Below are 22,961 nucleotides of genomic sequence, written 5' to 3'. Positions count from 1 at the left end.
CAACATGTTTGGAACAAGCAGAAGCTAATTTTTCTTTCATCACTATAGAAAACCCAGAGTTTGGGTGAATTAACATGCTTAGATGAGACTGCTTTGGCCCAGTCATTAGTGTTTACTTAGCAAGTTCAAGGTCCTAGCTCTATTCTCAGAACAGTAAAATAATGATGATTGTTGTGATAATGGTAATAGTATTGTGACAGTCAAATGATCCTAAAAGTTTGGGATACTATTTCTTTTTAAACTCTTAACCTTGTGACTCTATTTTTAGTTTTAAAGCAAACAAACCACCACCATCACAACAAAAAGAAACCCAAAACGTTCCAAGTAAAAGAGAGAAAAGAGCAAAATCTCACTCAGGGTATCTCTTTCCCTTCCCAATAGCCTGTCAATTTCATGGCCTTTAGTAGATAGATGATTGGGCTGAATGGAAAGTGACTTGCTATTCATACCACATCAAAAGACTTCTCATAGCCTATATAATGACGCAGCACAACATTGTGCACATAGGAATTGACTTGCCATTCAGAAGCTTTGGGACAGGCATCTGAAACAGAGGGATGCATCAAAATCTGCATTCCATCCTCATGTCTTATCTTGCCTACCCTATAACCTGCTCTACTTATCAGATAAGCAAATGTGAGATCCATAGCTAGAGCTTGCCTCTGGATAAATGAAATGACCCAGAACAAGACATCACTTATTAGTGTCTGAGAAACTGACTTTCAGTGCAAGACCACTGGAGGACCCTTACTGTGACCATCACATCTAGTCCCCTTATTAGATCACTCAACTAACAACAAGAGTGACAAGCTTAGAAGGGAGCTACACCCGTAGCTGAAGTTTCCCTGGCCTGTCCAGCTCCCATGACCCTACTGCTTGGACTCAAGTAAACACACAGAGGCTTATATTAATTAAAACTGCTCGGCCATGAGCTCAGCTAACTATTGACTAGCTCTTACACTTAAATTAACCCATAATTCTTATTTACATTCAGCCACATGGCTTGGTACCTTTTCTCAGTTCTGCCTTCACATGTTGTTTCCTCTGTCTGTCTGTGGACTCCTTACTCTTCCCAGAATCCTCTTCTCTCTTTGTACCACCTATACTTCCTGTCTGGCTACTGGTCAATCAGCACTTTATTTATTAACCAATCAGAGCAACACATTCACAGCACACAGAGCAATATCCACAGCAACACTCAAACAAAAGACCAAAGTAGAGAAGCAGATACAATTATATATTAAAAACTAACATACTAGACACATGAGAAACAAATAAGCATTATATCATTATTCACTTAATAGTATTGTCTGAGGTTTCAACCTTACAAATACATCACTTTTGATGTGTTCCTAATTATTAGGATGAACTATGTATATTTACATACTCAAATATCAGTTATTTGCATGTTCAACATATTATTTTAGTGAAAATAAAACAGGGTTGATTCAAAACCTGGCCAGCAACCAAGGAAGAAGCAAGGAATGGAAGATTTTATAAGAACTTAATAATGGAAGATATAACATTTTACTGAAGTTTGAAATTTACAAAACACAATCATCATTAACTAAGAATCTGGAGATGGAGCTTTGGGAAAGACTCAAGACAGAGGCAATGGAAAGAGAGCAGAACAAAAGATGATATTTAAACAGAAATAAAAGAAGAACAAGTTAAATACAAAGCCACATGTTGATGGGGTTAGAAATTGCAAGAATTAATGGAATTATAGAGTATCACGTGAAGAGACTCTCAAGTTGACCAAGGGAATGTCTATGACACCAATTCCAAGAAGGATAAACTTGAAATCTTTTAGATGTAAGCAATCAAGCCCAGTCTTGGAAGCAGCAACCCAGGAATCTATACAAATATCCATGCCAAGAGCCTGAAATTAATACCCACATGGAAAGAATTTTTCTTTTGTTAAATGTTTCTGGGGACTAAATAAGTAATTTTTCACCTGAATGAACACTTGGACACATGCTCATGTACACAGCCATACATTTACACATGCACATCATTGCACACGTATTCATACACACAAGTGATGGACAAACAGACGACCTGCAGGCTGACAGAATGTGGAATATGGGATGAACATGGGCTCTGGCACCTTGCCTCCTCACCTGAGATTGACCATGTGCTGCTGAATCTACTCAGTCACCTTAGAGTGAAATGACACTCTGGACACACGTACAAATGATTCATTTTATTATAATTTATTTTATTATTATTTATTTATTTGATCCTTCCAGGAAATAAGATGACAATTGTTTGGCAAAAAGAATGTACATGTTGTGCATAAGATAGAGTAGGTGCCTGAGAGCAGCTCCCATGTATTCTGATTCCCACAACAAATGAACATACATGTGGGGATTAAGACCACTGAAAACCAGAAAATACAACTGAGGCATAGCTCCTCTTAATAAGCATTTACTGTGTCTGGAGAAGCCTAATACCGGATGTCCTCCTTTGAAAAGATCAAAGGAGCACAAATCACCTCGCCCAGCCTCTTTATTCAGCCTCATGTAAATTTCCATGAAGTCCTCACTCCCCCCTCCTTTCCTGTCTTCTCTGATGAAGCAGTAGTTTCCTTCCACAGAGAGGCAGCATGGGGTTCTCTTGCAGAGAACTCTAACTCTGAGTAGGACTTTTTTTGATGGTCTCTTCTACCTCCCAAATATGTGGATTCTTCCTTCTCGTGGCCAATACTAAAGCCTCAAGAGCAAAGCTCTGGTCCAGAGGCTATAGGATAAAGCTCCTATTTTTGTAGGTCTCATGATTGCCACTATGTTGTCGCATATGATGGCTACCAGAACTGTGATCTGACTTTTAGCCAGTTGCCTAATCACTTCAGGCTTGTCATTCAAAATGTCAGGAGCTTTTCTGTCTTTCAAATTATCATTTTTGGAAATGTATAAAAATAAAAGAAGTTGAAACACTATGGCACTTGCTGAGAAAGAACTCTACAGAATACTTTTACATTGTGGTACATGGGGTCACTAATGTTGATGCTTTAAATACAAACTCCTTTGTAGCCAATGCTTCCACAAGAATGGGAACATATATGGTAGCCACCCTACCTGGAAAGACTGTCAGTATAAACTCTTGTGTCCTCAGCTATACATGTCTCTCTTTGGAGAAAATATAAGTTACATGGGAGGAAGGTCTAAGCCCTTTCTGCATGGTCTGAACTTGGGGAGGGGAAGGGACAAGGACAATTGAGAGACACACCAGTCAGCACCTGAAAGCTATAGAAATCCCAGGACCAGGTATGGGGTTTGCTACTGTGAGATACCATGACCTTGACTTTATCAACACTTCACACTAAGCAGATCTCACCCAACACAGTTCATGCTGTTTCTAAATTTCTGTTTCTTGCGTTCTTTGAGAAAACAAACAGGGACAAGGAACTTGTCTGGAGGCATGACCACCCAGAAGGCCAGACCTACAAATCCCTGTGTCACCTCCACTCTCTTAAAACTGTGTTTAGATTTTATAGATTTTGTTATGTGAGCATTATGTACTAAAAGTTTTTTTTTTTTTTTTTTTTTTTGAGCTGAGGATCGAACCCAGGGCCTTGCATTTGCTAGGCAAGTGCTCTACCAACTAAAAGGTTTTAATTAAAGATTTTTTTTTAATGTTGAGTGAAGTGTTCACTAGCTTGATCTGTAACATATACACATACAAAATTAAATTTGTCATATAATTTATTTTCTTTAAAAACAAACCTCTTTTACAAATTGCCCATGTAACTTTTATTTAGAATTTAAGGTCATTTGTAGCTTAATGTCATGCAAATAAAATTCCCCAAAATGCTAAGGTCATTGTTTGGAGTTTTGCACCCTGACAAGCTAAATCTTGTCAGCTAGCTATTGGGCAAACAAAGCCTCTGGCCTGAATGCCTAGGGACTTCCTGGAATACAGCACACTGAGCCATAAGCTCCCAACAGCATAGTTAGGAACACAGACACCCCTTTCACCTTGGCATTATGTCTGACAAAAGCATACATTTCTGTTATAAAGAAAATTGCAAAAAGATTGTCTTGGTGAAGTCTTTGAAACAGGAAGGAAACCTGTAGAGAATCATATTCTCAGCACTGAAAGTTTCAAATGGATATGTATCCCAGGCTTGTTCTGGATATCAGTCTTCAGATCCTCTTGTCTCAGCTTTCTGGAATTATAGGTGTTAAAACCACACACATCCAATTGTAAAAGAAACTATTGTGTAGTTTTTATTTGATTTTCCAAATAGCCTGGATGGCAGCTCTTCTGAAGGGATGAATGAACATTATATTTAAGTCATTCACCAATAGAAATGTGACTTGAAGGGTAGAATGATTGCTCAGTGCTTAAGAGTAGATTCTGCTCTTGCAGAGGACCTACATTCAGTTTATAGCACTACCATCTATAACTCCAGTTCCAGTGGGTCTAATGCTCCCTTTTTCTGCATTCCACAGGTATCTGTACAGTGTGTGTGTGTGTGTGTGTGTGTGTGTGTGTGTGTGTGTGTGTGTGTGCATTTAAAAATAAAAAGCTTAAAAAGAAATGTGTCTGATCATAAATACTTGAAAGTGTTACCTGTTTTGTCTCTTTTTATAATATAAAACTCACATTATCAATTTTGAGAGGATGTCCTGTGCCTTGTTTCAGGGTTTCTATTGCTATAAAGAGACACCATGACCACTGTAACTCTCATAAAGGAAAAATATTTAACTGAGGTGGCTTGCTTACAGTTCAGAGGTTCAGTCCATTGTTCTTATGGTGGAAAGCAAGGCAGCATGCAAGCAAACTTGGTCCTGGAGAACTAGCTAAGAGTTCTACATCTTGACTTGTAGGCTACAGAAAGAGGTCTGAGACACTGGGCATGACTTGAATATGTATGAGACTTCAAAGCTCGCCCCCACAGTGACACACTTCCTCCAACAAGGCTACACCTCTTAATAGTGCCTCTCCCTATGGGCCATTTTCTTTCAAACCACCACAGGCCCTAAAATGGTTACTTAGTTACTTACTGGTTATTTAGAGTAACTATTATTATAAATTGGGTGGCAGACTGACTGAGCCTATAAGGTGCAACGAGTTCCCACTCCTGAAAGGTCTTCTTTCTAGAGAGGAAGCTGCACTTGGCCTTACTTAGAATGAATGTAACACAGCAAGAGTGGTTGTCTTTCAAAGTGAGGTCTCACACTGCTTGTTCCTGTCTGCTTATATAATATAGGTAGCTGTTTAGTTGCCCCCAGGGGAGCCTTTAAGGTGTCAATCTTCAGACACCGGGTCCTGCCTCCAGCCAGGCTATGGAGCCTTGAAAATCTTTTCAGAAAACAGCCCTGGAAACAGTTCAATGGCAGTTTTGTCTTGAGGTCAAAGCACCCAGCTGAGCTCTACTCAGGTTCCCAAAGTCAGAGACTTTGTTCCAACTGCCTAAGCCTCAGAGTAATTTTCTGTCTCATTAGGAAAAAAATACATACTGTTCCTTGGGTTCTTATTTTTAAAGACTGTCCACTTAGTACCAAGGGGAGAAGTGACCTGTGTTTTCAATAGATTCATTAATGGTTCAGGAGAAATAATATGTACACACATAAGGATATATAGAGACAATGAAAAGTTTAAACAACTGGTAGAAAGGAGGAGTTCTCTGAGCAAGTATTTATATTTACATCTTGATTAAGGGTTATAAGGCCAAGGAAAAGGACAAATTTAAAGGAGAATGATTAAAGCTGGTAAAATTGAGATTACTAAATATATATAAACCAAGAAAAGTATAAAAACAAAGTAACTTTTTTTTCTTGATTAAATGTGACCATGAGACCACATGCAGGGTTTGGAACAGACCTAAGATGCAAGGTTGAAAAATGATCTGCCGTCATTTATTCCTGTGTAGTAATATCCATCAAGGCATATGCTTGACTTAAACAAAAAAAGAGAAATCATATAAAACTAAAGCAATGAACAAAATTATTTTATTAAATACATCTAGCAATTTTAGTTTGAAAAAAATCTGAAAGATCCCTCAGGCTTGATGGGATATGAGGGTGTGGCCAGTGCACTTACTTCCTCCTGTGAGCAAAATGTTGAGCACCCTCAGCCCTACACACTGCCACAGTGTCTTCCTTATCCATGGTCTCATCCTCAATTCCCACCATCTATAGATCTACAATGTTTGATATAAAAATGCACCAGTAGTGAACAGATATTTTCTCTGTTACCATTCCTTAAGTGCACAGGAACTGTTTACATCATACTAGGTATAATAAAGAACACTGAGATTAAATTATTTGGGAAGATATATACAGCTCTGTGTAAAGGCTTCTATATCCCACCAGGGATTGGTATACCTGAGGGCTTTGAAATCTATGGGATAACTAGTACCCTGGAGGTGCTGGAGATGACTGTATTTCCAAAAGGAGTGCTATTCTGTGATCTTTTGGATATATGTCATGTGGCAAATTTTTATTCCTGCTAGTGTTGAACAAATTTGCACAACTTGTTAAAGAAACAAGTTGGAAACATATGTGTAAAAAGATTTATACAGCTTTGACTTAATGTCTCAGAAACTTTCTTTGGCAAACAGTGCTTTGAAGAAGACATAAGCACAGAGATACAGATGACAATGGCCCACATTAAAAAGGCAAGATGGCATGCAGGTACAACCTGACATGATTTAGTCATGGAGAGGAATACTATTTGAAGCAAGAAATAACACTGCAATTCAAAAAGGAATATATGTAGATGGTAAGACAGTGTGATATCACCCTTAGCAGACTCTGGTCTACTGTTTCCAGAAAAGGGTATGTGAGCTAGAAGGTAGTTGGTCTAGCTGCAGACAGCACATCTGTGGTTAGCAAAGAAACCAGAGAACTGAGCTAAAGGCAACCCAAGTTTGGTTGCAATTGTAATGTAAGGCAAGTAAAAAGAATATGGCTTGTTTTGCACAGTAGTAACACTAAACTAGAAAGAAGGAACATTTATTGAATGCTTAGTATGTGGATTTTCCCATGCATCATTTTATTGTGTGTTCTGTGTCTCATAGTCTGCAATGGAACCTAAGCATTTGCTAAGTCAGAGACCTATTGTGGTACCTGGTTGCTGTCCTTGGGTAGGCAATTTAATTCTCAAATCCAAGATGGTTTTTCTACTGGGCTACACCAAGGCCTCTAGCTATTTGAACACTCTCAGCCTTTCTCCATTCTTACCAAGCAGCTTAAAACTTCATGTATAGAGTAAGAGGAGACTTGAGAAACATTTTCTAATTGTCAGTCATTATGATGTCCATTGACTCAGTGGGTTCCTCCTGTGCTCTAGTGAAGTTTGAGGTCTTCTTTTCTTGGTTCCTGAGAAGGTAGCTATGAAACTTGCCTTTCTGGGGAGTGGGCATAGACCCTGTTACTTGAGATATACTTATGTGTATCTTCTTGAGCCAGTGCGTCCTGTGTGACCCTTGTGTATACTTTGTTCTCCACTATTTTGAGAACTGTGCTGAAGCACCCATCCCTCCTGGTGTTCTCTGCCCAATGTCTAGATTCTACAGAGCTCTGTGAAGAATTTGGATCCATGATGAGTACACTAATGCTCAAGACCCTCAGCCACTCCTTCAGCCTTCTCACCTTCCAAGCCTCAGGACAAATATATATATGCCATATAACCAAAGTTCTGTAGCATGAATCTTAAAGGTACTTATTAATAAAATCAAACCCGAGGCCAGTTATTGGGGTGAATGCTGGAAGATCAGAGAAGCAGAACAAGCCACAGCTACCTCACCTTGCCAGTTCCTCAGTTGATCCTATTTCCTCAGACTGGAAGCCTCTGAGTCCTTATCCAAATGAATCTCAGCTGAACTGCTTCTCAAAAGCCTGAATGCTTAACCAGCCTAGTTCCTGGTTTTCACACTTTATATACCTTCTGCTTTCTGCCCTCACTCCCTGGGATTAAAGGCTCACTTCTTGGGATTAAAGGCACGTGTCACCATGCTTGGCTGTTTCCAATGTGGCCTTGAACTCACAGAGATCCAGAGGGATTTCTGTCTCTGGAATGCTAGGATTAAAGGTGTGAGTGCCACCATTTTCTAGCCTCTGTATCTAGTGGCTGTTCTGTTCTCTGACCCCAGATAAGTTTATTAGGGTGCACAATATTTTGGGGAACACAATACCACCACAAAGTTCTGTTATTCAGAATTATACATTCTTCTTGGAGACTATTTCTCTTCCCCAAACATCTGACCTCTAATGTTTTCTAGCTGTGGGAGATTCAAAGAAAGATGTTTATTTTAGATTTTTTTAAACCCTCTAATTTTACATGGTCTTGGCCCTTCTCCTATATGTACAGACATTTTCCGCATAACCAGTAATACCAATGAGCTGAAGGGAAAAGTTGATTTGAAAAAAAAAAAAATGTGGAAGTCTGGAAGATACTTTGTTTCTTTCTAGGTGATAACCTTTGTTACAGAAAGCAAGATAGAAATGATTTCTATTGACCATCCCAGTGGATGTTTGCATAGGCTGCATTGGTATAGGGGGAGAAAGAAGGACTTAGTGGACAGCACATGTCAGACAGAGCCTGTTCCTGTCATGTTATCACATCAGGAGGTTACTCATGGGTAAGAAGATAAGCTAACAACAGGAGAAAATGGAAAGAGAAACCAAGTCCTACTGATAGGGACATGGTAAAGGCGTGAACAGCATCCATAACCTGTGTTTCCACTCCATGTACTACTTAATACATGTACCTATACTGAATGTACAGACATAGTATAGAACTTTAAAGATAATCTGATATAAAGATATTAATGTTAAAATAACTCAGAATAATTTTATCTTATTAACATTCTCTGCCTTATGAAAACATTTCTATATATTCCCACATATATCTTTATTCTGCATTCATATCTATTGTTTTTCCTTATTTAATCAATATTTAGAAAAATATAACAAGATATTTATTTCACTGCTGTTTCATGTATTTTAGTACATTGCCTTATAGTTAGTATTTTATTTACTATTATACTATTATTTAATATTATACTATTTATTATATATATTTACTATATATACTATTTATTTATTACTATACATGACTTAAATTCGTATCTATTATTAGATATTTGACTTATTGTTGTTACTGAAATAAACAGCTTTTATTGCTTTTCTTCTTAGGTGACTTTCTTGTGGTAAATTTCCATGGGTCCGTGGCACAGTTTCTCCTAAGCCCTAGGCTGACCTGGCTGCCTTACAAGATTCTCTCTCATCACGCAGAGCTACCTGGTGCCAGTGTGGGGTGTTGGGCACCTAATGATGACCCCTCTACTTTCACCTTACTCTGAGGGCTGTTGTCAGGACAGACTGACATCTATACCATATTCTGGAGACCTCTGCCCTTGCATGATACCAAACACAAGGGTATTTACCAGCTCTCGTTTTATTATGTCCTGTTCTCTTCAACCCACTGTACAACCAAGGCCAGGACCTGAGTCTCTCTTCTTATCTGCCTAAAAACTATCAGTTCTGTGTGTATACCTTTTCAAAATCCACTTCCCTGGGCTATTTACCAAGGTCTTGGGACAAATATGACCGTATCAGAACATTTCAGCAACTCCCCATTTAGGAAATGCGTAGCACTAGAAGAGGCTCCCATAGCTGAGGTCAAACGTTCAGTCATCATTCCTCCTGTTCAGTGTTTTGTGAATTTCCACAGTACTCAGTCTGGTCTTTTCCCACTGTCAGTTTTCTTTATATGTCCTCCCGCCTTCCCATCAGGAGGACACTGGATCTTCACTTTCCCATCAGAAATAGAGTAAGGCTTGAAATCTGGATTTTGGTCAACAAGATGGTAACTCAGACCCATTGCCAAAATCATTCCCAAGAATTGTTTGCGCCAGGCAGTGGTGGCACATGCCTTTAATCCCAGCACTCGGGAGGCAGAGGCAGACGGATCTCTGTGAGTTTGAGGCCAGCCTGGTCTACAGAATGAGTTCCAGGAAAGGCGCAAAGCTACACAGAGAAACCCTGTCTCGGAAAAACAAAACAAAACAAAACAAAACCAAAAATGAATTGTTTGCATCTGCTTCTGCTTTTGCATACTTACAACTACTGACTAAGGGTTTGTTGGTCATAGAGATCTTGGGTTTAGGAAGACTCTAGGGGTGATTTCCTAATTTGTTCCCCCAGAATTCAGACAGATAGGTAGTCTGAAGAGCTTGCTTTCATCTCTGGTAAGGTCAATATCCTCTACTGGCCTGGGTAGATGGTCTAGCAGGTAAGAATGCTTGTTGAATACGTATGAAAACCTTAATTTGCCGGGCGGTGGTGGAGCACGCCTTTAATCCCAGCACTCAGGAGGCAGAGCTAGGTGGATCTCTGTGAGTTCGAGGCCAGCCTGGTCTACCAAGTGAGTTCCAGGAAAGGGGCAAAGTTACACAGAGAGACCCTGTCTCAAAAAAACCAAACCAAACAAACAAACAAACAAAACCCCCTGAATTCAAATCACCATCATCCATGTAAAAATCTGAGTATGGCTGCACAAGAGAACTTTAACCTCAACACTGGTGAGACACAAGCAGCTGGGGCTTGCTGGCAGTCAGCCTAGCTCCAGGTTCATTGAAAGACCACACCTCAAGGGAATACAACAGAGTGAGGTAACTGTCACTCAGTGTTCTTTCCTGGCCTCCACAGATGCACAGGTGGGTACATACCATTCATGTATGCACATACCACACACATACACAAATCTTTGAGGGCATAGATTTAAAAAGCCATTTTATTTCCTGCCAGGAACCCTGAAGCCACAGAGAAGAGACAGTGCCCTCAGATAGTACAATGCTTTCTCTTTTCTCAATATCCTTCTACTTATATAGTTAACAAACTCTAAAATGCTTTTATTTTCATTATTTCTTTACCACTTCCCCATTTCTGTTTGTTGCTAAGTGTAGCCCAGCCCTGTTTCTGGCATCTCAGTGCACTCTGGGCAACAAGGCTACATAGGCCATGGTGGACATATCCCAGAAGGAGCAGCAACTGGTCACAGTCATTGTTAAGGACACAGTTGTGATTCTTGATCAGCCTATTGTCCAGACATGGTAAAGGAAGACTTTTTTTTTTTTTTAGAAAGATTTCTTTTGGTAAGGGGAGGGACATTGAGGCTTTCTAGTAGCTGAATATCAGGCAGAAATTGTGCTTCTGGTACCTGGAATGGCCCAGGTATAAAAACACAAGTAAGTTGTAGGTTAGTGGGAGGCCAGCTCGACGGTAGACAGATAATGAGTTATCTTGAGGGGCCTCAGTGGGGGCACTCTTAGAAAGTGGCTGAAGTCCCCACACCAAGGCTGTGGGAGCCAGACTGCAAGGACTGGAAGAGAGAAAGGAAGAGATGAGCTAACAGTTTCATAAGCTGAGTCAGTGGAGTCAAAGCAGGTCAGAGGCTCACAGTCCAAGGATGAGCATGGGAGTATCTAGTCATTGGTGTGACAGGACATCCATGAGCCTTAGGAACCTTAGGAAGAAGTTTCTTGTAACAGAGATAGGGAGGGGCTTTGTGACTCTTCAGGCTTGAGAGCTAGTACAAGTTCAGTTCTGCTAATGGCCAATATACCTTGTTTGCTTGCCTATCTATCTATCTATCTATCTATCTATCTATCTATCTATCTATCTATCTATTGTGTGTGTGTGTGTGTGTGTGTGTGTGTGTGTGTGTGTGTGTAAGTATGTGGTATGAATATGTGCATGTGTTCACATGTGTGTGGGCATAAATATATACCCATGTGCATGTACACATACATGTGTATGTATGTAGAGGTCCTTAATTTATGCCAGGTGTCTTCTTTGCTTGGTCCCCATCTTATACATCGAGACATGGTCTCTTGCTGAACCTGGAATTTGTCTATTCCAGCTTGTCTGCTTAGCCATCTCGCCCAGGAACTCCATGTCTCTGTCTCCTGAGATTATAAGCAGGCCATACTGCTCAGCTTTTCTTCCTTCCTTCCTTCCTTCCTTCCTTCCTTCCTTCCTTCCTTCCTTCCTTCCTTTCTTTCTTTTTTTTCTGAGACAGGGTTTCTCTGTGTAGCCCTGGATGTCCTGGAGCTTGCTCTGTAGACCAGGCTGGCCTCAAACTAGAGATCCACCTGCCACTGCCACCCAAGTGCTGGGATTGAAGACATGCATCAACCTGCCTGGCTCAGCTTACTATCTTAAACAACTCAGGTCTACCTGCCCAAGGATAACACAACCCAATTAGCCTGTGCCCTCCCACATCAAAGATTAATTAAGAAAATGCCCCACAGACATACCCACAGGCCAATCTAATAGAGAAAATTCCTTAACTGAGAGTCCCTCATCCCAATGACTCCAGTTGGTGTCAAGTTGACAAAGTCTAATCATACATGATATCAGTATCAATAAAATAAAACATGATATAACATTTTGCATAAAGAAAACTCTTGCTGTACAAACCAGGGATGTGTCAAATATTTCACATGTATTTTCTCTGCTGGTCTCTATGCACACAATTTCACACAGTTTCTATCAGGTTGTAAGAGAGTTCATGTGATGCACTATGAGATTTCTAAACATTTGTCATGAGTAGTTTCCTTTGTTGCTGTACCACTGCAACAACCATAGTTTCTGCATATTTCAGAGTTTTAAAAACACCGTGAAACATGTTAATCTGTGAAATAAAAGACTGTTGTACCTTGGTGGGGGACAGAAATTCTGTGTGGTTAAGGGAGTTCATGCCGTCACCCTTGTGGGCAATAGTTGCTGGTTTTTCTGTTTCATATACTTTGATATTAATTAAACATGTTAAAATCTATTCATCTTATCCTGAGTCTTGAACTTCTTCTGTGGCCACAAACTCTTGATGTTCAAATCAGCCCCATGAAGCAGTGCTCCCGAATTCACCCCAATCCCTGTATTTCCACAGTGTAAAGTTTACTTTGAACTTATTCTTTCCCATATTGTGTTGCTTTCAGATAACACATGCAATTAAGAAAATAAATTCAGATGAACACTGCTTTTTTGGAAGAATGAGTCACAGCAGAACACCCAGGGTCATTATGTGGGAGGAATATGACACAATCATTTTAGAATAACTGGGGGAAAGTATAAAGCACTGGGACAATTTGTGCTGCCAGCCAAGCAATCATTTCTGAGTTCCTCAAACAGGCACCCAGATACATTTCTGTCATTTTGATGCACTATTTGGCTCTCAACTTCTTTGCATGAATGCAAGCTAGAAACTTGCTTCTCTTGGGTTGAGCAGCATGAACTCATTTAGTGAACAGCGTGGCATCTCCAGAGAAGCAAGGTATACTTAGATACCCTTTTTAATCACTAAAATATCACATTCTTGAGGAGATAGAAAGGATGAGAGAATGTATTTCTGCAATGCCTCAGTGAAGGGCAGAAATAACAATGGAGAGACTTCAAGGAGCATGGACAGAAGCCAGATGGAGTTCAGTCGTATTTCTTAGTATATGACATCACAGAATACCAAATGCTTCATCTCACATCATCTTTCTAAGCTCAAAAAAGGGACAATATGTGGGTAGCTTGTTTCACATCAACACTATCTGATACAGTTCCACTTGGTTCCTCAGTAATTCTCACCCCTGCACAAGAACATGATGTTTGGCTTTTTCATTCTCTGCAGTGTTTACAGAACCTTGATTGACATTTAACATATAGTAGCTACTCAACAAACACTTTGATTGAATGCATAAATAATAGAATAATCATTTAACCTAATAACTTCTTGAATTAAACTCTTAAAGTTTAGTGGTCTCACTAAATATATGGATACAGCATTTTAGCACAGGTATTAAAAGATTTTCATTTGTCAACTTGGCATTTATTCAGTAAAATGGCACTTGGGTACTTATGACCTGTCAGTTATCATGCCAAGCCCTGAGAATACAAGGACACAGCTTACCTCTCAGGAAGCTCGGCAGCCCCAGTTGCAAGCCAGCAGGCAAGACTGACCACACCCCCCATTGGACCCAGTAATCTACAAGCTTCATTCTTTCCCCCAAACCCACCCATCCACAGAGATTGCAGCTGCTCCCCGACACACAGACCCTGCCAGATCTGACTGGACCAAGAGGTGAGTGATTGTACTCTCAGCTGGTCACCCCAGCCTCTAGCCCCTAGGCCTAGAGGCAAAACCCATGTCCCCCACCCTCACACAATGCAACCCAGTTGCTGGCTAGCAGGCAAGATTTCTGCAGGCGGGCCTGACTGCCTCTCAGGAAGCTCATTGCTGCTGCAGCTGCAACACAGACAGGCCTAGGAACAGAACATACAGTATTCACTTAGATGTAGGTCTACTGCAGCAGAGCAGCTCTAAAGGGCAACGTTTATGGCCAGAGACTGACTTGAGAACCAAAGGTGTCCTGAGATCACTGAGATGTCAGGCCCTAAACAAAGAGTCCTGTAGGATGCTGTGTGTCAAATGATGTAGACATCTAGGATTTCCACTCTAGAATGTTACAGACATGGATAGTGTTGGCTTTGCTTTTAGTTGGAGCGTTAGCTATTAGCTATATTTAGCAGCAGCTAGTAAAGACAGGAAGAAGGCTTATTACCCACCTCCTCAGAAGTTCATAACTTTTCCAAATAGTGCCACCAGGTGGCGATCAAGTTTTCAAATGCAAAAGCCTATGGAGGGTATTTCATGTTCAAACCACAACACAGATGAATTCTGGGATCTAGGCTGGCAGAATTTCTGATCGTGAAGTAGTGTGTACACACTATGGCTTTGTCCACCCAGAGAAAAAGGTCACTTAAGATGGATTTCTTTTTATTTACAGCTTGTATCAAAGTGTGGAGAGCTTTCCAGGGAGAAACATTCAGCATTGAAGCACACAAGTATAAAAATTGCAAAGAACCCTCCAAGACTGTAGTCAAATATACCTCCTTACAATCTCCTTTCTTCCTTCCTCTTTCTACCCTGTTGAGCTTGTTGGTCCCCAATAGAATTTATGTTGAAGACAGCCTATTTTCACACTGTGGTATTTGGAAAATTCTTACACAATAATATAAATAAGCATACAAAAATATATAGAAGAGTCACACAGCACAATAGCAGTGCCCTAGCCAACTAAAGATTAAGCTGGCATTGGCATGAAACCCAGGGCCTCAAGATGCTGACTGGACGCAGGTTGGATACTGTTTAAGGGTACTAGCTTAGTTTAGTATCTTGAGAGGTCACCAGTGAAGGCCTTCAAGGAGTACGAGTGGGAAACCTGAGGGGGGTACTGACTGAGAAACTTGGGAAGATACACTTGGCTGCCTTGGAGGGTATTACGAGTAGCTTGGGAGAGCACTAGTCAGTACCTCTGAAAGGCAATGGTCAGAATTCTTAGAAGAGCATTGGTCAGAGGTCTCAGGAGGGTACTATTGGATACCATGGAAGAGTAGAAACTTACCAGGGCATTACTGGTCAATGGCTCTGAGAGTATGCTAGTCATGACTGCTTATCAATGCCAAATTGTTGACAAAATTGACTGATAGCCAGCCAGGCTAGCATAAGGACTCTGTGGAAGTTTGAATTAGAATGCTCCACAAAGGTTTGTATGTTTGAATGCTTGGGCCTCAGCTAGTAGATCAGTTTTAGAAGGATTAGGAGGTATGAACTTGATGAGGTAGGCATGGCCTTGTGGGAGGAGGAGTGTCATTAGGAATGGGCTCTGAGGTCACCCTGGCCTTTAGGCCCTAGTCCCAGAGGCACAACCGGTGTTTTAGTCTCTCTCTCTCTCTCTCTGCCTGAAGTCAGGATGTAAAGCTCTTAGCTACTGTTCCAGCAGCATACCTGCCATGCTCCCTGCTATGATGATAATGATGTAGCCCTCTGAAACTGTAAGCAAGCCCTCAATTAAATGCTTTCTTTCATAAGAGCTGCCTTGGTCATATTGTCCCTTCACAGCAGTGGAACAGTACAAAGACAGGCTATTTTTTCTTATGAGATTCTTTTTTAAATTAAAATATAATTGTATCATATCCTTCCATTCTGTTTCCTTCCTCCAACTCCTCCATGGCCCCATCCCCCACCCCAAACTCCTCAAATTCCTGGCCTCCTCATCTTTGTTATATAGGTGCATATAAATATACAAATATAACCTGATGAATCCATTCAGTGTTGCTTGCATGTACACGTTTTTTTCAGGGATGATCATTTGGTATTGGATAATGCTTTAGGGGGCTCCTCCCTAGAAGAAGACTACTCTTGCTCTTGGCATCGGCAGGGCCAAATTCTCTAATCTGTGTATTTAACCCATTTTCATTTAAACTTCTGAACACCTAGAGAATTTTACCTACAATGCTTATTTACTATTCTGCTGGTCTGCTGGTCTAACAGTGCTGTATTTGCCTGATTCTTTTTATACTAAACCAACTTGAACCCTCTCTTAGGAGGAGCTACCATGTGTTCTATTATTTATTTGTTATTGCGCAGTAATGGGCATCTCTTCCATGTTATACAATAGGGTGTTTTCATTGTTTTCTCATTCTGGCATGGTGAGTTCACTTTCTGTCTTTTAATATCTTTCATATTTATCATCTGTTTACTTGTACAAAATAATTTCTTCAGACATAAGTCTGATATGAAATTAAGGTAGATACCAAGTTTTAATCCTAGGTATCATAGCATTCACTTATAAATGTCACATTTAGAAATGACCAATTTCAAACATGCTTTTCTTTTTTATGGTTTATAACATTTTTATCATAATCATTTTGCAAGTTATTTCAACTTAAATTACCCTTATTCAACTCAACTAGAAGCATGAAAAAAATTAAGTAAGAAAGGGAATTTGGAGGGAGGATGGAAGAAAGGGAGGGAATTTGCTATATCAGGGGAATGCTTGACATGTGGTAGAATTTTCATCACTTCAGGAGGATTTTCTCTCAAGAATGTGTCTGGGAAGGTTATGAGTAATAACCCAGTGGTACAAAGACAGCATGATCAAAGACAGGCACCTCCTGAAGACTCCCTGAAAAGTGAGCCTGTGAGTAACACAGCAGGCTTCCCCTTATCTTTCCACTGCAAGTCTAATGTTGTTCAAATGTGGCATTTGGCATGAGACCTCTGGACGGAAAATAATGCTCATAGGGTATCTTAGTTAGGGTTTCTGTTGCTGTGAAGAGACATCATGACCATAGCAACACTTAAAAATGAGAAACATTTAATTGGGGTGGCTTACATTTTCAGAGGCTTAGTCCATTATCATCATGGTAAGACATGGTGGCATGCAGGCAGACATGGTGCTGGAGAAGTAGCTGAGTGTCCTACATTTTGGCTTGCAGGCAACAGGAAGTGGCCTCAGTGTCACACAAAGGGAAGCTTGAACAAAAGAGACCTCAAAACCTGTCCCCACATGACACACTTCCTCCAATAAGGCCACACCTACTCTAACAAGGCCACACTTCCTAATAGTGCTACTCCCTTTGGAGGCCATTTTCTTTCAAACATCCACATAGGGTGCCTTAGTTTCTTTTTTATTGCTATGATTAAGACATTATGACTGAAAGCAACTTGGGAAGAAAAGGGTTTATTTTAGCTTGCAGCTTCTATTATGAAGGGAAGTAGGGACAGGGACTCAAAGCAGGAACCTAGAAGCAGGAAATGAAGCAGAGACCACGAAAGAATGCTATTTACTGGCTTGCTCCCTATTGCTGGCTCAGCCTACTTGCTTATAACATCTAAGACCACCTGCCCTGTGGTAACACAACACACAGTGGTAGGCTGGGGCCTCTCACATCAATCATTAATCAAGAAAATACCGCTAGATTCTTGCCTACAGGCCAGTCTGGTGGGGGCATTTTCTCAGCTGAGGTTCCCTCTTTCCAAATGACCCTAGCTTGTGTCAAGTGGCCAAAAAACTAAACCAAAACAAACTGCAAAATAAAACTAATCAGAACACAGGGTCTCCAACTCACCTTTCATCTTGTTCTTATTTTACTAACAATTCTACTTTCTGTGTACCATTTTGAGCATTACAGCTAACAATATGACCTCTTCTGAAGGGGAAACTCTTAAGACATTTTTCCAGACTACTAGGCTTTAAGGTCTGAAGCCAGGCCCTTTCCTTTAGAAACCCAAAGCAGCCAGAATTCCAGTCTTGTGGATCAGGCTCCATTCCAGAGACAGCTGTCCTATCTGACACTTTTACATGAGACCACCAGTAGGTGTTTATGTTCTGCACTGAAAAGCAGTTATTTAGATAGGCCTCCATGGCAGGGCTGGCTCTGCATAGACCAAGAGGATGTGTAATTGATGACACACAGGTGACCATAGGAGCTCAGCCCTGGGTCCTGAGCCTGGCCTCTGCTTCCACTTGGGTCTTCTTGGAGAAGGGGCAGCATCTTAGAGGATCAGGTTATCACCATTTCTATGGAGCTTTAACAACCTCAGGCTTGCAGACCTAATAAAGGACCTATGTGTCTCCTTAGTATGACAGATCCATGGCCCACAGATCTACATTCAGCTGCTGTGATTCTCTGGCCTTTGACAGCATGTATGCCCTCAGTAGTAAGGCAGTGGACACCACACTGCCCACTACCTTTGGCTATCTATGTAGCCAGTGAGGTTAGTGCTTCTAGGACAGTGACTCTGCCTCCTTCCACCCCTCTCCAGGATCACAGCAGTAAAAATAGATCTAGATTTGTTCACTAGGTCTTGTCAAATAGATTTATAAGTCTAAATAACTTTTCTTAGTAACAAATATACATGTATAGCTAATATCTCCTGTACAGACAGGGCAGATGCAGCCCTGTTATCAGCTTGAATATGTGGTTTCCTTTTAAATATATACTTTTAAAGTGTAATTACATGACATATTTACACTGTTTCGCTCTCTGACTTTTTTTTACTTCAGTAGTATAGAATATCTTTGCAAATTATCAATTCATCCCCAAATTTAACAGATACGCTTTAGTGCGTATATCACTGAGCCAATGATTGTACCAATCTCACTGAGTTCATTTAATAACCAGGTTCCTAAGGGAGCTCCCAGAGCTACTGATCTGAGCTTGGGGGAGTCTGTCTGGATTGCATTCATCAGTTAATCCTTAGCAGAAACAGGTTTATTTCCAGACTGTCTAACCTAAAGTCAATAGTTTTCAAACATAATATAAGCTATTTTAAATTTTATTGCTGTATACAGCTGGGAAATGAATACCTTTTGGCACTAAAATGAATAGTCTATACAGTTCCTAACATTTTAGACCAATTAGAGTTCTTTCAGACTTTTCAAGTGCCAAGCATAAAAACCAAACAAGTTTTCATGAGATTACAGCAAAAGCTTTCAGAACTGCATAGTTCAGCTCACCGATTCTGCCAGTAGGATGTAGCCTAAGAATGCATTCCTTTCTATGAGTATAAGCATGGAAGTTGGCCCCAGATTCTACCTGCCCCACTCCAGCCAGTGCTAACTCAGGTGACTGCCCACTGGTGCTCTGCTTGGGGTGACCATGGTGACTGAGGAAATTGCTGAGTACCCACATCAAGGCATTAGTCATTGCCTCATGTATTCAGAACTCTGAGCCTACATGGACATCTTTTTTCCCACTGAAGAAATTTTTTCTTCTATTCCTGTTTCTGACAGGAACTGTGCACAGGTAAAGCTCTGCTCCCTCATAACAAATCCTCTCCCTGTTTTTAATCATAAACTACATAGCAAGTGTTTCCAGATTCTAGTATTGACTTCAGATCTTTCCACTTCATTACAGACCCACAACTCTACTTGGATGTGCCTGGTGGGATCCCTAAATTAATATGGTAAAAAAAGGATAACCACATCTTCCTTTTGCCTCTTTTCTATCTTTACTATGCCTACCCCCACTTCTCCTATGTGACTACTCTACTGTGGAGCACAAACCTTATTTGCTGGACAAATCCTGCTTTCTCTACTTCCAACTGCTCATGCTCACAGCCAGCTTATTGATGGCCTTTCTTTACCCTGCAAACCATTCTATTAACAATACAAACCTCTAAAACATCTAACTGGGTCATGTGCACAGCCTTTGTTTCTCATTGCCCATCTATAGTTCTAGGACAACAAGGGTATTCCCCTGTCATATACACAGAATGAAAACCTCTTCCATGAGTCTCTGCAGTCCTAGGTACAACAAGCCTTCTTTTTGCCTCCATGACCTGTGAAGGTACAATACTCATTGTTTCTTCTGCTTATAAAATCTTTTTGTACATCCAGTCCATTCTAATTTTACCTAAAGATTCTTTCTAAACATCTATTTTAGTTGAAAAGTAAAATTGATAACTTTATCATGTGTGAGAAATGTTTTGGACTATGTAAACATTGTGGAGTAATTAAATCTACTTAAGAGTATACATTACTTATACATCACCATCATGGGGTGAAAATACTTAAAATCTACTATCTTAGTAATTTCAAGAACAGGTCACATCATTACCAAGTAGAGTCATCACATTGTACAAGGAATCTGAATTCTCTAGAGTTTTCTCAGTCCTTTGTCTTTATGCCACATACTCCATGGATGGGTCTCCCTAGCCACCTTTGATGGAGCCAAATCCTGCTGCTATGTGCTACCAATAATATTCTTTATAGTATTTCATATATAAATATATATTTAATATATAAAGAGAACATCAACAATATTCTTTATAGTATTTCATATATATATATTTAATATATAAAAAGAATGTCAACAATACTCTTTTTTAAACAATACTTTTTATAGTGTTTATTAGTGTCTACATTTATTGCAGCTTCCTAGTTTTAATTGAGGAATTCACTGTTCTCCCTCTTCATTAGGTTAGCCTCATTCAGTTTTTCTCAACAAAACAGGTGTTCTGAAAATACCTGTGGACCAACCCTCAAGTTTATCTGTCCATATTTTCACTTGACCTGTTAGAGAGAGTACAAACATCCCCGTAGCTTTGAGACACTGTTCCCCAGACAACACAAAGCTTCTGGGATCTGAGTCTCCCAGACAGGGCTCAGCAGGTGGGACAGTGGTCTGCTACGCTACACCTTGAGGGGTTGAGCAGGTATCTGAAAAGAAAGCACTCAAAAGAATGAATTCCAGGAGGAAGATGGGTATGGCAGAATCAGCGTTGGAAGGCATCCTGAACTGTGCTGTCTCTGTGCCAGTGAGTCACCTCAGCACCTGAACACATAAGAAATGCACAACAAGGCTTCTTCATATTTAGTCTTAGTTATATGCAGTCCAAGTAGTAACTAGAAAAGGCACTTTGTCATGTACGGAAATGCAGCACTAGTTGCTGGTGTTTAATGCTTTCTTTACATGATCAACACTGCCCTAAGCATTTTATGCAATCATCAGAGGTGGAGAAACTGAGGCATAGAGGTTGGATAAATTGTTTAAGATTAGTCATTACAGCTGGACTGAGGTTTACAAATTAACTACAAAATGTAAGTTCTGGTACAGGGCAAGTGTTTCCTGTGTTATGTAAAATGATTTGATTGTGCTCACTTTAGAGGAGAAAAAGAAGTGATCCATTTTCTGCCAGCCATACAATGTCATGATGATACTCATCCTCAAAAGACAAGTTAACAAGGGATAAATAAAGGAAATATATTTGATTATCATCTTATGCGACATCTTTTAAGGGAGCCTCCAGACTGATTTATTCTTGGGTTCCATGATGGAGGCCACTACCTGATATTCCCTGCCTGATGCCTAGTATGGATCTTAGGACTTACCATGCAAAGCATATCATAGAATTTCTTTATGGTTAGTTCCAAGATGGAAAGGTGGAGGCATGGAGATTTGCTTTAAGAAAAAAAGGCTCTAGGTTCTAAGATTTATTGGGAATAGAAATTCTATTTTCTATGGTTTGTCTTGGGAGAGAATGGATAGCAAAACACAGCAGGGTGGGAGACAAATAGAGCCTTTCTTCCTGAAGGCTCTGAGGCTCCTCTACTCTGTGGGAACCTTCTATTCTTTAAGTTCATGAGCTCATTTAATCACCTAAACCTTGTTAAATGAAAAGAACAAACCTCTACCCTACCCAGATATTCAGAGGTTGACCCATGTTCATATAAAAGTGAGCAGTGCTTCCCAGTCATGTTTTGTTTACACTAAAACTGTAGTAGTAAGCAGTCAGATTATTCAAGGGTCAGGGGGGTGTGATAAACACAAAAGAAACATGACCATGAAAGTTGTTGATGACAACTGTAGAATAGTTGATGTGATTAAGTTAATACAAAGTGTTTAGCAACATGTTAATGTAATCATTTATTTATATGCAGAGAAAAATCTTTTACAACTGGATAAAACACTTGCAGAACAAGGATGTGCTTAAACAGATTAATGTAAATAAATGAATCCTGTCTGTGTAGAAATTTTTTGTGTAATTATCAAATAACTAACTAGCATGAACTTTAATTCATAGTTACATAGTTGGCTGGAAAAATTCCAGTTTGACCTCGAAGTTTTCCTTCCCACCAATCAAAATGTGAGTCTGTCTTTGATATAACTGTGATTCTGTCTCCGGCTTGAAAATTCAAATCACCTGGCTGTTGGCCTTCAAAAGAGTACAGTGCTGTCACTTCTATTGGCTGATTCAAACTACCTAAAACAAGAAAATGTAATTGGATTGTAAATTATTTTAGGAAAGAAGTTGAAGTATGGGTTGTTAAGATAGAAACTGATTGATTAGTCTTTAATTTTTGGTTTCTTAAAGGGTGTCAGAACCCACACTGCACAATCCCTGCAATGTTTGCATTATTAAACTTAGAATTTTCTCCTTTCAAAAGATGAAAGATTAAGACAGATTCCCAGGATCCATATGGCAGAAGGAGAGAGCCCACTCCTAGAAGTTGTCTTTTGGCCTCCACAAATGCCTTGTGTGTGGACACTGCCTTACAACAGGACCAGTGCCATGGAATCACAGCAGGAAGCATGAAAACCTAGAACAGCAGGGCCCAGCTGAGCCAGGTTCACCAGGAAAGACATTTAAAATATTTTTATCTATAT

At 40.1% G+C, this 22,961-nt stretch overlaps 1 protein-coding gene across 3 annotated transcripts in view; it reads right to left on the bottom strand.

Annotated features, from left to right (window-relative positions):
* Sh3yl1 (SH3 and SYLF domain containing 1) overlaps nt 1-22,961 on the bottom strand; it is an 88,602-nt gene that overhangs the window by 20,725 nt on the left and 44,916 nt on the right. The window contains exon 10 of one of the 3 annotated variants that reach the window (XM_036170245.1): nt 22,196-22,557. The exons of the other annotated variants lie outside the window; for them this stretch is intronic. Coding sequence (XP_036026138.1) covers nt 22,367-22,557 — 191 coding nt within the window. The 3' untranslated portion in view covers nt 22,196-22,366. Of the gene's footprint in view, nt 1-22,195; nt 22,558-22,961 lie in introns of those variants that run through there. 3 annotated transcript variants of the gene reach the window in all.

Source organism: Onychomys torridus, chromosome 21 (genome assembly GCF_903995425.1).
Source record: "Onychomys torridus chromosome 21, mOncTor1.1, whole genome shotgun sequence".
Taxonomy (NCBI): Eukaryota; Metazoa; Chordata; class Mammalia; order Rodentia; family Cricetidae; genus Onychomys; species Onychomys torridus.
Note: the sequence above shows the minus strand (reverse complement) of the source record. Positions and strands in the feature narration are given on the sequence as shown.